This window comes from Podarcis tiliguerta (assembly GCF_965153285.1).
Source record: "Podarcis tiliguerta genome assembly, chromosome: 7".
Lineage (NCBI taxonomy): Eukaryota > Metazoa > Chordata > Lepidosauria > Squamata > Lacertidae > Podarcis > Podarcis tiliguerta.
In genome coordinates, this window is record NC_139540.1 from 59,852,822 (window position 1) to 59,866,677 (window position 13,856).

At 43.5% G+C, this 13,856-nt stretch overlaps 1 protein-coding gene across 2 annotated transcripts in view; it reads left to right on the forward strand.

Annotated features, from left to right (window-relative positions):
- The first annotated feature begins 395 nt into the window (after positions 1–395).
- The window catches only part of GFOD1 (Gfo/Idh/MocA-like oxidoreductase domain containing 1), a 45,960-nt gene continuing 32,499 nt past the window's right edge, over positions 396–13,856 (forward strand). For both annotated transcript variants that reach the window (XR_014513384.1, XM_083449573.1), the window contains exon 1: positions 396–1,470. Coding sequence is in view for 1 of the 2 variants with exons in the window: in XM_083449573.1 (XP_083305699.1) it covers positions 1,218–1,470 (253 nt within the window). In the remaining variant the exon portion in view is untranslated. The remainder of the gene's footprint in view (positions 1,471–13,856) is intronic.

The window sequence follows — 13,856 nt, forward strand, 5'->3', positions numbered from 1 at the left end:
AATGACAATGTGTGTTTCTGCGGGCGGGAGGGCTCCGCGCGCTTAAGTCCACGCCAGCCTTGCCTTGATCCTCGAGGGAGAGGCTTGCAACAGCGGCCTCGGGTGTTTGCAGCAAAGGCCGGCAGCTCCCCTGTGGCTGCAGCGATGGCCTCCTGACCTTTCGCTGTCCTTCCTGCGGCGCGGCGGGCGGCGCCCGGAGCCAAATGCTGCCGTAAGCCGGCCACGAGCGTGCAAGGAAGGGAGCAGCCGCTCAGGTTTTGCCTTGCCGCTGGCTCGTCATTATTTTCTTCCGCGCTGCGCTTGCAAGCAAGCTCTGGGAGAAGGAGGAGGAGGAGAAGAGGTGCGGCGGTGGCGGAGGGGGTACGGGGGGGGGGAGAGAGGAGCAGCCCAGCAGCCCGAGCCGCCCTCCCCAGCCGGATGGGCGGCCAATGGCACGCGGAGAGCTCGGGAGGGCGTTGCAGGCGGAGGGAACACACGGGAGGTGACAGCTCAAACTCCTCCTATTCTCACAATGCTCAGGAGCGCATTGTGGTGAACATGGCAGAGGAGGAAGATTAAGACCCGCCGAGCTGCTGCTGCTGCTGCTTCCTCCTCCTCCTCCTGACCACCGAGCCACTTGTTGGCTGCTCTGAGGCCCCTGTGGTGGACGGCGCAGCGATGGTGCAGGGCTCTTGTGAAGGGAGGCAGCGCTAGCCTTGCGGGCAAGCGAGCGAGCGGCCGGGGTTGCGTTTGTGCGTGTGCTGAATTCATTTATTAATTCTGTGTGTATGTGTGTGTGCAAGGCAGGCAGGCAAGACCAGGAAGCGCTACGAATCCGGGGCTTGGCTCTGCGTGTGATGATCCGGCTATGGAGGGGCAGCGTCGGGGAGCTAAGGAGGAGGCAGATGCTTGGCCGGTGAGGCGGCTGGCGCGCCAGGGGCCCGCGGCCAGGGGCACAGCCGGCAGCCGTCGCCGCTGCTGCCGGGACCGGGCGCCGCTCGCCCGGTGCAGCAGCAGCAGTAGCAATAGCAGCAGCAGTTCGCAGCTGGGACTGGGCGCCCTTTGCATTGCAACTCCGCATTGCTCGTATTATTGCGGCTCCGCGTGAAAGGAGGAGGGCCAGCCAAGAGGAGGAAAGGAAAAGCGGGGGGGAGGCATCGAGAGGGGAGGGGCAGATCGCAGCAAGGAGGATTGGAGGAGGAGGAAAGGGGCAGCCGCCCGCAGCAGCAGCAGCAGCCATGCTGCCCGGGGTGGGTGTGTTCGGCACCAGCCTGACCGCCCGGGTCATCATCCCTCTGCTAAAGGACGAGGGCTTCGCGGTCAAGGCGCTCTGGGGCCGCACTCCGGAGGAGGCGGAGGAGCTCGCCAAGGAGATGAGCGTGCCTTTCTACACCAGCCGGATAGACGAGGTCCTGCTGCACCAGGATGTGGATCTGGTCTGCATCAACCTGCCGCCGCCGCTGACCAGGCAGATCGCCGTCAAAACTCTGGGTGAGTCGACATCGTGGCCCGGCTTTGTTGGGGGTGGGGTGGGGGGCGGAGGCCCTGCCCTGGAGCGGGAGGTGGGTGCGTGGAAAGAAGAGGTGGCTTTTCGAAAGGGGAGGCGCCGTGGGTTCAACCCTGTTTGGAAATCCATTGCCTTGGGTGGGGTCCTGTTGCAGCAACCCCTTGCGGGGAAAGGAAAGATGCTCTGCACGTGCCCAGAGGCAGGGACTTGTTATTATTATTACTCCTTATGCTCCAGAACCATAGGGAGAAGAGCCGTAGCTCAAGTGCTTTGCCAGCAGAAGGTCTCTGGTTCAATCTTTGGCATCTTCAGGTAGGAATAGGAAGTCTTCCTGCCTGAAGTGTCAGACAGCCGCTGCCAGCCTGTGTAGACAGTGCTGCGCAGTGGTCAGTCTTGGAATAAGGCATCTTCCTTAGGTGACCTGATGCAAAGTGTTCTTATCGGAGGCATTATGCTGCTGAGTATTAGTTGCTGGGGAGCATGGGCAGGAAAATGCAACTGTGCCTAGGCATCTGATTGGCCACAGAATGCAGGACTAGATGGGTCGGATCCAGCAAGGCTAGTCTTATGTCCTTTAGACCTGACTCTTCCACATAAAGAAGATTCCAATCCTCCTGAGGTTATTTTAAGTCCCAGGCATGGAGGGTCATCTCAAAACATTCCTGTATTCTTTGTGATTTGACCTGAGGTAATTTCTAAAACTCAAGTCTTTTTGGAAGCCTCAGTTCTACTCTGCAAACTCTAATCCTGGGAGGATTAATTGGTGAAGAAAATGTCCTCTGCACACACACAAAGGTAGCCTTGGCTGATTTTTGGCACTGGAAATGGGCTCCACTGCTGAGTCTTGGAGAACCTTCAAGTGAGGTGTAGTAATTAGTGGAACATAGCCCTTGACAGGCTCTAATTTAAAGCTCAGGGAGGAGCTCTGACTATCCTCTCACATTTTTTCCAAACACACCTCGATGATTATTTCTGGTTGGGATGGAATTCCTCTTTCCCAGGTGCTTCTTTGAAGCCATGAGTTGCCTGTGCTTCTTTACTTATCTTATTTGTATCCCACCATTTGTCAATAAACTGAGGGCCAGCATGTTTTGCCATTGTCTGAAAGCTAAGATAAAAATATCACAACCACAAAAACTATGTGAGAGAACAGCTATGCTGAGAGAAAGTAGATGGCTGAAAATCACCCACCTGGAGAGCTTCATGACTTGAGTGGGGATTTAAATTTAGTGTTTCTGATTCAACACCATCATGCCACACTTTTAAATGACACTGTTCTGCCTCTTTCTTGTGCTCCATTATTTCTGTTTTGGCGCCAGTAAGTAAGACATTCCAAGTATTAGTCTTTCATGTACAGATGAGTAAACTCAGGGTATGTGCACATTACCATTTACTCTGCATCCAGTGTGTTCCCACAGCTAGATTTTGAGGCCACAGCCCATATCGATCCTGTAGTTTCTTGGCAACAACTACTACTTGAAGTGTTATTTTTTCATGAAACCAGTTTCAGTCTGACTACAAAATGTAAGCTGCATTCACTTCATGCTTCAGAATGGTGTGAACGTTCAAGATGGCTGTGTCACATGCGCAGATGAGTGTGCATGCGCAGATGGGTGTGCATGTGCTGGTGAGCCTCATGAATAGTTTGGGAAGGGGGAGGGGCTTTCAGGGGAGGGGAAACCAGAAGCGCCGTGCATGTTATGTGAACATGCCTTCCTCTGATGTGAACAACACTGTGCCGATGTGGCTTGAAACTCAGCAGAGGAAAATGGTTTTGCTGCATTTTCAGCCGCTAATGTGAACATACCCAAAGAGTAGGAATTGGGAATGCTGAGAGAGCTGTGAAATAACTATGGACGTATCTAGCTAGAAATAAATGTAGTTTTTAACTTTCAGTCGCTGCAAAAGTGTCACCTGATATGTTCTTTTCTTTTGGGTGAGGGAGGGGAGAAATGTTTTGTTTCTTAGCTTTCATAATTAAGGGCAGCTGTTGCCCATTGGGAGGAGTTCTAATTTTGTTTGCATCCTCCCTGCTGAGGTCTAAATGGGCAACACTTAAGAGTAAGGTGGAGGCAGCTGAAAACCAATGCCACCCTCAAGATGGTTTCAAGAAAGCAGGCAGACTGACGGGTGAGGGGTGTCTGAGGAAAGACTGAGTTTAGTGGAGTGGTGTTCCATTTGCCCTGATGGGCAGGCCTTCCTTTTGAGAAGTGCTTTATAGGTGTAATGCAACAAATCTGAGTATACTGAATCACTCATTTAGTATGTCTGAAATAGGCCATGGAACTCTGGTACCTGGATATATTGGTAACATTTTATTTTTATATGATGGGTGATGAACGCAATAAAAATGGACATAGTTTCTTTCTTTCTTTCTTTCTTTCTTTCTTTCTTTCTTTCCTGTTATTTATAAGAATTTCCCCCCAAATATAAACACCTGCTTGTAGAAAGTGTACTGTATAACAACAACAACAACAACAATTTATTTATACCCTGCCCATCTGACTGGGTTTTCCCAGCCACTCTGGGCGGCTCCCAACAGAATATTAAAACAGAATAAAACATCAAACATTAAAAACTTCTCTAAACAGGGCTGCTGCCAGAGGTCTTCTAAAAGTTAGATAGTTGTTTATTTCCTTGACATCTTATGGGAGGGCGCCACTACCAAAAAGGCCCTCTGCCTGGTTCCCTGTAATTTCACTTCTTGCATTGAGGGAACCGCCAGAAGGCCCTCGGTGTTAGACCTCAGTGTCCGGGCTGAACGATGGGGATGGAGACACTTCTTCAGGTATACTGGACCAAGGCTATTTAGGGCTTTAAAGGTCAGCACCACACTTTGAATTGTGCTCGGAAACATACTGGGAGCCAATGTAGGACTTTCAGGACTGGTTTTATATTGTCTTGGGGGGCCACTTTCTTGTATAAGAGAGCAATTTATTTTGATGTTTGGGATTGTGGAAGTGTTTGTTCTTTGGGAAGGGCTGTGGCTCAGTAGTAGAACACATTCTTTCCATACAAAAGGTCCCAGGTTCAAGTCTTATCACCTGCAGGTAGGCCTGTTGTTTGCAAACAATTCCCCCCCCCCCCCGGAAGCAAATACCGTATTTTTCGCTCTATAAGACGCACCAGACCATAAGACGCACCTAGTTTTTGGCGGAGGAAAACAAGAAAAAAAATATTCTGAATCCCAGAAGCCAGAACAGCAAGAGGGATCACTGCGCAGCAAAAGCAGCAATTCCTCTTGCTGTTCTGGCTTCTAAGATAGCTGCGCAGCCTGCATTCGCTCCATAAGACGCACACACGCTTCCCCTTACTTTTTAGGAGGGAAAAAGTGAGTCTTATAGAGCAAAAAATACAGTAACATGGAAATAAACGCGAAGCTCGTACTATATTCCGTTATATTGCTGAAAGTGGCTTTTACGTTGTGTGAAATCACAAATACAGTGTGGAAACTTTGGGAAAAGGAAATAATCTGTTTTATAATCTGAAAATTATATAAGAGTTTAGTAAGAGAGATGCAGGACCATGAACATCAGTCAACCGATATGTGTCAGTGACACTCACATAGCTATATTTCTCATGGCGCTGCAAGTTAGAGAACAGTAAGGCCAGTAACCGATGCAAACTGTGATTTACAAAGCAACATATAACCTAATGCAAGGGTTCACAAGCTGCTGCCCGTGGACTACCAGTGGTCCAGGAGCTTCATACAAGTGGTCGGTAGCAAGTTTGTATTAAATATTCATATTGTTGTAAATTGCATTTTGAATGCTTCTTTTATTTCTTATATATTGTATTGCAGTCAGAATTCTGTGGAATGCAGATTATAATGCAACGAAATACAGCATGATTTAAAAAGCAGAAATATAACAACAAAATTAATTAAGATACAATAAGATTCCAGATAGATACCAAAACAATAAGAGAAATAGTAAGCACACTAATGAGCAGATGCCAGCTAAAAAGTGCTAGTTGAAAATAAACTGTCCTTCAGAGCACACTTAAAAGCTGGCAACCAAAGGCACACATGCATGTCTGTAGGAAGGTTGTTTCACGATTTGTTCCAAAGTTGAAAACGCCATTGCTCCTGTTCCCACCAAACAAAATTCATAAGGTGGAGGAACAGCAAGAAGAGCCTTAGAAGCTGGCAGGAGTTCTCAAAAGCTTACATATCTGGGAGATAATTCCTGACATACCAGTTGGTTCTAGGCCATTATGCGCATCAACAGCTAATGTCAACACCATGAATTGAATCTGGAAGCTGTTTTGGGGCCGGTGGAGGTAAACAATATGATATATCCTACTGGTCTCGTCTGAATTTAGCATTCTTCAAGGGCAGCCTCCTGTAAAGTACTTTATAAGTAATCCAAAGAAGTAAAAATAAATAAATAAATTGTCCAGTAGCACCTTAGAGACCAACTAAGTTTGTTCTAAGGTGCTACTGGACAATTTATTTATTTATTTTGACTGTGTCAGACCAACACAGCTACCTACTTGAACCAAAGAAGTAAGTTTCACTACAATGCATGCGCTAGCTTGAGGATGAATGGCGTTTGGATCCAATCCTGCAATAGCTAAGTGATTGTATATTCCTGTTGCTGTGTTCTTCCCAGAGACTAAGAGTTATTTTAATTTTTTTAATATACTAGGGTCTCTTTGGTTGGGCCTATTTCTTTTGTATAACTCCAGCCAAAGCAGGCTTAATCTATGTGATAGGTATAATTATTCAATTCTAAACAGAGAAGAGCCCTGTGAAAACTACAGTTTTGCTGTTAACAGAAGAAGGGTCCTTAATCAGGCAACATGCGAAAGAATTCACTGAACTCAGAACTCGTAAATAGGAATGTAGGAATTTGTCCATTAGAGGGTAACGAAGAAGAAATACCACTACGATTACTACGATTACTGTAGTTGTTTTTGCAATAATGCAATATTTGACTATACCAGTCCACAGCGACCATGGCATGTAATTGTCAGGATGAGAGATGTGTTTGTTGTGTATGCCTTAAATGAGGATGAAAGTGTTCGTGAGTGAGTGCAAAAAAAGTGTGATTATTTTATTTCACAATAAGAGACATTCACCACGTGTGTTTTTCAGCTGATGTTTCGTGCATATTTTTCAAAATGCCAAACAATTATTTCCCTTCAGTGTGTGACCAGAAATGCATAGCCTTTTCTGGAAAGAAAGGAAGTGTCTTCACTTCTGCTTTTTGAACCCATCACACGTTGTAGTGACTGTTTCACGTCAACCTGGAATAGAAGATGATGAACACAGGAACAGGAGCACATCGTCCTCTAAGTTGGTGCCTTCTGGCCTTGTTCCTAACTTCTTAATATCAGCCTGGTACTGAGAAATTAAGCAGGGGAGGTTTTTCGTCTTTTTAGCTCCCTTCGTTAAACTCTGTAATTTATTTGTAATTTATTTTGCTGTTAGGAGCTCAGGCCATGGGTACATGACCTGAATGAGGTAGCAACCCTGTTTTTTATGCTACCCCCTCTGTTCCTTCCCAAGGTGCCCCCAGTCTGTCACTATTTTGCAGGAGGGAGTCAAGCACTGGGAAAACTTGGTGAAAACTTGCTTGGGTTTGAGTACATATATTTTGGCGTATGCATGGAACTGAAACAACCGCTCAAGATGCAGTTGCACTGTATTCTCAATTTAAAAAATGAGAATTAGGTGCCTACCGTTAAAAATATGACCCTGTGTTGTATTCAGACACGTACTAAAATATGTTTTACGTCAGGTAAATACTGTAAATAAATACATACACAGGGAATTATGTTACTGGCTTTTGGAACTTCTTGTGTCAAATGTTTTCCCTCTGTCAAGAAGATTTCCTGTGGTTTTTCTCTTGGTTTTCTGTGTGCAGTTTGAGGCCCTTTGAATACAAGCAACTTTTGGGAAAGAATATGACCAGCTGTCTGTGAAATTGACAAACATATTTTTAGATTCTAAAATCAAATCCTGACAATATCGTTTCATGGAGTGGCCTTTGGCTGCTTGCCAGAAGTACTTTTATTGCATCATTATTGTTTGCAGCATATTCAGTAATGCTGCATTACTACCAGACAGACCGGTCATGCTAAAGGTTCATTAGCAATGTCATGGATAATTAGCGAGCCAGTTTTGGCATAAAGGAGTTGTCTAGCCTGTTCCTAAATGCATTTACTTGGAAGTAAACGCTCCTGATTTCAGCAGACTCAATTCTAACAAAGTGCTTGTAGGATCAGTCTTTGGGGAAGAGAATGAAATAAAAGCTCTCGTGTTATCTTGGTCTAGTATTCAGACTCTCAGATGTTAAGAATCTTGGCTAACCACTGATACAATTATTTTCAAAAATAACAAAGTACTATGAAATACCATTTTTTTATTAGAGGACACGCTGATCAATATTGCATTTCAGTTTAGTTTTACACCAGTAAATAATACACAGATGCTGGTCCTCATGGAAAGCATCTTGAAGATATTTTACTCTCCCCTATAATTGCCCTAAAAAGTGCACTTATTCACAATCATTGTACATCATACTTTTTTTTTATAGAAAGGGAACATCAATAGACTGGACTGGAGTGCTTCTTCTCTCCCAGCCCCCCCCCCCCCAATTCCTGGCAAGTATCTTTTTAGTGGCTATTAATATGTCTCCTATTGGTTGTCATTATTTTGATATACGGTTAAAGAAAGTAAAGCTTAACAGCATGAACAGTTTGCCCTTCATGACCCAGGATTCACATGCCTCAGAGAGCATCTCTCTTTCTATTGCTCCCTCTCTTCAGTCTTCCTCTCAGGCCCTGATCCAAGTTCCAGTTCTGTGTAAAGTGAGAGCATGGTGAGGAGAAGTAGTTTTATATCAGTCTCCTTGAGGCTATGGACTAATGTCCCCCCTGACTCACAGATCTGTGCTGCTCTTTGTTCCCTTCTGGAGGTGGTGCAAAACCCATCTCTGTTGTTTGGCCTTTGGCTCAGCTGCCCAGTTTCATGCCTTTGTATTTTGGTGAGCGTCAAACAAGTCATAGTTAAGGAACAGTGCTGGATTCACATGTAAGCATCATAGCTGAAATGAACCAAGATTTGTCAGTCAGCAGCAAACCATGGCATCAGGTTGTGTTTTTTGGCAGTAAACAAGCCACAGTTAAACTGCTGGACTGGGTTCACACATAATGCTAAACCATGATTTAATCAACCATAGTTTAATCAACTAATGATAGTTTAATAAACTATAGTTTAGCCTTATGTTAACCTGGAAATTAACAAGTTATTTTAAGTTCTGTATATTGCTTATGATTGACTATATTAAGGAAACATAAAGCATTAACATTTTAAATACATTAGGCTACTTATATTTAGATTTTTGATACTTTGAATTAATTTATGATCCCACCCACCCCATACTCTCTGTACACTCAGTTCCACCAATCTAAAAACATCTTGCCGTGGGCCTCATTCGAACCCATATCATTATCCATTGGTTCTCTAATTACTTCCAAATTTCCTGTTAGCATGCAGGACTGAAGTGCCATTATTTAATTCACTAAAAATGATGGTCTCCTGTCATATTATTAGGTGCTATCATTATTTACATGCTGAATGAAAATAGTTGTTACGTTTTACTAAGGTTAAGTATTTTCAGAACATTCATTCTGGAATATTAATAGAGTCCTTTTGTGTCTGAACTTGAATACAGACTGTTTTCCTCAGTCCTTTAAAAAAACCACCAGGCTCATATTTTAATAGGGCTTTGTTCTTCTAAACAGCTGCTGTGGTTCAGTCATTGATTATACCTTAGGTACATCAGTAAGATCAAGACAGAGTTGGAATAATTTATGTGTCTGAAGTTAATCCCTAGCCTCCAGATGCTGCCAGATCATCTATGGCAGAAATTATTTATCTTTGTGGTTCAAATAAATACTTGCAAACAGCAAATATTTTTATGTGTCTGAAAAAAGTCATGTTTCCTCCTGCTCTGGAGGGTAGGACTCAAATCAGTGGCTTCAAATTACAAGAAAGGAGATTCCGACTAAACATCAGGAAGAACTTTTTGACATGTTTGACAGTGGAATGGTCTCCCTCGGGAGGTTGTGCACTCTCCTTCCTTGGAGGTTTCTAAGCAGAGGTTGGATGGTCATCTTGTCATGGATGCTTTAACTGAGATTCATCCATTGCAGGGGGTTGGACTAGATGACCCTTGGGGTTCCTTCCAACGCTACAATTCTGTGATTCTATGTCATGATGCAAAATGGTGCTCAGCTCCCTGCACCCAGCAAAGTGAACACATCCTCATACTTAGCTGTTCCTTTCTTTCTTCCAGTTTTGAGCCGCAATAGTATCTCAGTATTCTCAAAACACCTTTGTGGGTTTAGTCCGCTTGAAAATGAATGTAGTAATACTTGTGTCAGTCATTTTTGGCAAATGCTTTTACAGTCTTGTACATGCCTGTTTTGAATCGAATCCCATTTCGTCCAATGGGGCTTACTCCCAGGTAAATGAGTGTAGGATTGTGGCCGAAAGCATTTAATGAACGGACACATGACAGAAAAATATTAGGATATATATTTAAGGTCCTATTTTGATGCTCGTAGCTACAACGTGTTCATAGCACAATCTTAAGAAGCCTTAATGATTTTTGTGAAGCTGTTTAATAGAATTTTCTAATGTAATGCTGATCTGTATCAGTCCCTGTGTTGTCTTGTTTAAACAGACATCTTGTGGATTGCATTCAGTAATTCAGATCTAATTGCTCAATTAACCCCAAAGCGAGTAGGGTTAAATCCCAACCTGGTATCATTTTAGAGAGAGTAGTATTGTTTCTGCTAATAGCCTGAAGTTTGTTGATTAACATGAGCAAGTTAAAAGCAAACCGAAGAAGTGTGGATGGAAGCCAGCTGCAAACAAGGCCAGACATTGCCATCCTAAGCACACTTACCAAAGGATAACTCTTGGGGAACCAAGAAAGACATTTTACGCTGCACAGTTGTATTCTATTCTATAATGTATCTTGATATCTAAGATGCTTGATAATTTATCTTGATACTTGGATAACATGGTAGCAGAAATGTAGGCAGAAACACATTGTGGATATGAATTAACTGCATTGTATGCAGTGAAATCTGAGCATGTTTGTGCATGTGGCATGACGAAGACAAAACCCAAAAACCTGGTACCACTTGATTAAGGACTGCTTGAGACTGGCTTTTTGTGGGTGTGCTCTGCAACAGGTCATTGATGCAATAATAGCGCATTAGTGGTTGATTGAGATAGGACTGCCCATGCCTCATTCTGCATCTGAAATGCTTCCCCAGTGATATGACATTACATCTGTCCAGAGCTGTGGGGTGGCAGAGCTGGGGGGAAAAATTGTACCTGGCAACCAGCACATTTGTTACTGTGGCTGATACTTCATGCACTCAATTACAGTGGTGCCCCGCAAGACGAATGCCTCGCAAGACGGAAAACCTGCTAGACGAAAGGGTTTTCCGTTTTGGAGGTGCTTCGCAGGACAAATTTCTCTATGAGCTTGCTTCGCAAGACGAAAATGTCTTGCGATTCCTGGGGGGTTTTTTTCGCTCTCCACCCCCTTTTTCTAAGGCACTAAGCTGCTAATAGCCTTTTAGCAGCTAATCCGCTAATCCCTTAAGCCTTTAATAGCAGCTAATAGCCGCTAAACCGCTAATAGCGCTAATCCGCTAATGGGCTTGCTTCGCAAGACGAAAAAACCGCTAGACGAAGAGACTCACGGAACGGATTCTTTTCGTCTTGCGAGGCACCACTGTATATGTAACACTCAGGCACAGATGAGACAGTTATTTTTTTATTTTTTTCTCTTTAGTGACAGTGTGAATCATGAGAGCTATATACAGTGGGAGGGATGTTTCTCTGAAACATGAAGTACACTCTGAGTATTTCCTTTCCTTTCACATTTGATGCTGTCACATCAAATAAGGGGGTAGGATGAAGGTTTTATGGTCATATTTGCAGGGGGTTGGACTTTGGCTTTGGGCGTCCCTTCCAACTCTACAATTCTGTGGTTCGATTATATATTTTTTTGGGGAGAGCTAATCTTGATGTTTATTTTGCTCTAGGAGGCTTAGTTTGGTCAGAATCAAGTATAAACTTCCAGAGTTAATGCAAAATACATTACTTCTGGTAAATGAGCCACCATAGTCGCTAGAAGGCCATGAAAATCTGTGTCCTGGGCTTTTTAGACTCGTCTACCTATGTACTATCTGGAACCAAAGTGGCATATTGGTTGTCAGAAGTGATTTTTTGGGGCATTGTTTTCAGCTGTCTCTCCCCGTCCCCTCCCCCAGGTGCATTCTTGTGCAACAAAAGCGGGGCAAAAAAACCACCCTCCAGGACACCTGTGGTATAGCAGGTGGAGGATTTCAGGGAGTCATAGGACACGTACCAACTGGAGCCATATTCAGTACTGAAAGTGGGATCACATACAGCCATAATTTATGAGCTTAAATCATCATGAAAGCTCAAATACAAAGGACTTATGGAGGGACCTTATATCCATATGCAGACCATATACAAAGTGTTGCAAGTTCATTTGTTTTGTGATATGTGTGCATCCCCATTCTTTCTCCTGGCTTAGTTTTTTTGCTACTGTGCCTCTAAGTTTCTGTAATAATTAAGGCTGCATGTTTTCCATCCCAGTGAGTATTTTGGTACTTCTGTGCTTTATAGAGCTGTAGCACTTGGGTAACAGTCCTTATTATCTCTGGCCATGTTGCTGCTATAGTTCATATTGCATACTTCTTCACCCAGTGTGGAGAACGACTGTGCTATAGACGAACTGGGACAAATTGCATTGTCCTGGATCTCCTAATTAAACCATTTCTAAAGAATAGGATTATCACACTCCCAGTCCTCCAGTCCGTGGTGGGTTTAAGGCATAGCCTTCTTTTTCTTCTGAAACCTCCTTTCTAGCTGAACTGTGTATTGCATTCTTGGATATCGCCAGTCTGCTTACTAAAGTTATGCTGATTCAGCACAAGCTTTTTAGATGCATGATTCAAAACTATGCAGCACTCTTTTGTGGCCACGTTTTGAAATGGGTCTCATAGTGCCGCGTATCGATCTCACTAACCAAGTGTAGTATTAAAAGGGCTCGCATATGAACATCAATAGAAATTATGATGCATTAAATTAGCTAATTGACCTTAGTTCCAGAGCTGTCAGCCAAGCATCTTTTTTTTTAACCCACTTGGATAAATGTAAGTAAATAATAATCTGTCATAACACAGTAACACAGTGCTGCTACTTCACTTTGATTTATCATTCCCATTTTATATAAAATCATTTGTTGTTTGTGCATACTAGGACAGTAAAAGCACATTTCATAGCTATCACTTGTAACACCCCTTGTATTCTCAAGAATGATTTCATTAAGCTGTTTACACCATCCGCAAGGATGGCCTATAGCAACCTTCTCCAATTTGGAGCACTTCAGATGGTTTTGAACTGCAACTCCCATCAGCTGCTGCCAACACAGCTGTCCTGACAGGGGCTGTAAGGAGTTGTAGTCCAAAACATTTGCAGGACACCAGGTTGGATGGATGGATTAGAGTGATGCACTTAATGTAAAAGCACTATTAAGTGCAAAAGTATAAAGAACTTTAAGCAGGTTGCATTTGTTGGCTAATGCTTTAATGTATTGCTGCTGCTGCTGCACCTCGGACTACTCATGCTAATTAAATTGCCATCATCCCATTCACATGTATTGATTCAACTTACCTCTGTTTTCTTGCTAGAAATTGGTACAATCTGAAATATTAAGCAGAAATACTTGTAGTAGACCTTGCTGATCCTTCTCTCGTTTTGAGGTCTGCCCCCTCTGGAACCTATTAAACCACCATTTGGTAATTGCCGTATTGCCAGAATGGATGAATTGCCACTAGAGGGTTCTGTTACTTGCTGAAAACCTGAACTGACATGGCTCAATTAAAAATAAAGGCAGAAGCTTTTGATTATGCAGTTTTTAATGGGCGGCAAGTGTATTCCTTAAGGAAAATGGTTTGTAGCTCAGGTGTAGATTTCAAGTTTCAAGGCATTGTTTGTGACCTTGTCAGTAACCTGAGAAGTCCAAGGTTTTTGTTTTTGTTTTTGTTTTGTTTTGCTGATTAACCCCCAGCTCCTGAATCTTTAAATCTATTGGATATAAATATGAGCTTGAAAACTGTGATATAACTATTAAACACTTCACGGGCATGTAAACGGACTAGAGTGGGTTTTTTTCCTCATTCCCCAGATCTCGCAATTCTGAAGGCCATTTTGCAATTTTAGCCTTATTCTGCAAGCCATTGCAGTTGAAGCAGCACCTAGTAAAGTTAATTATGCATAAATAAATCAGACCTGCGCAACCTGTGG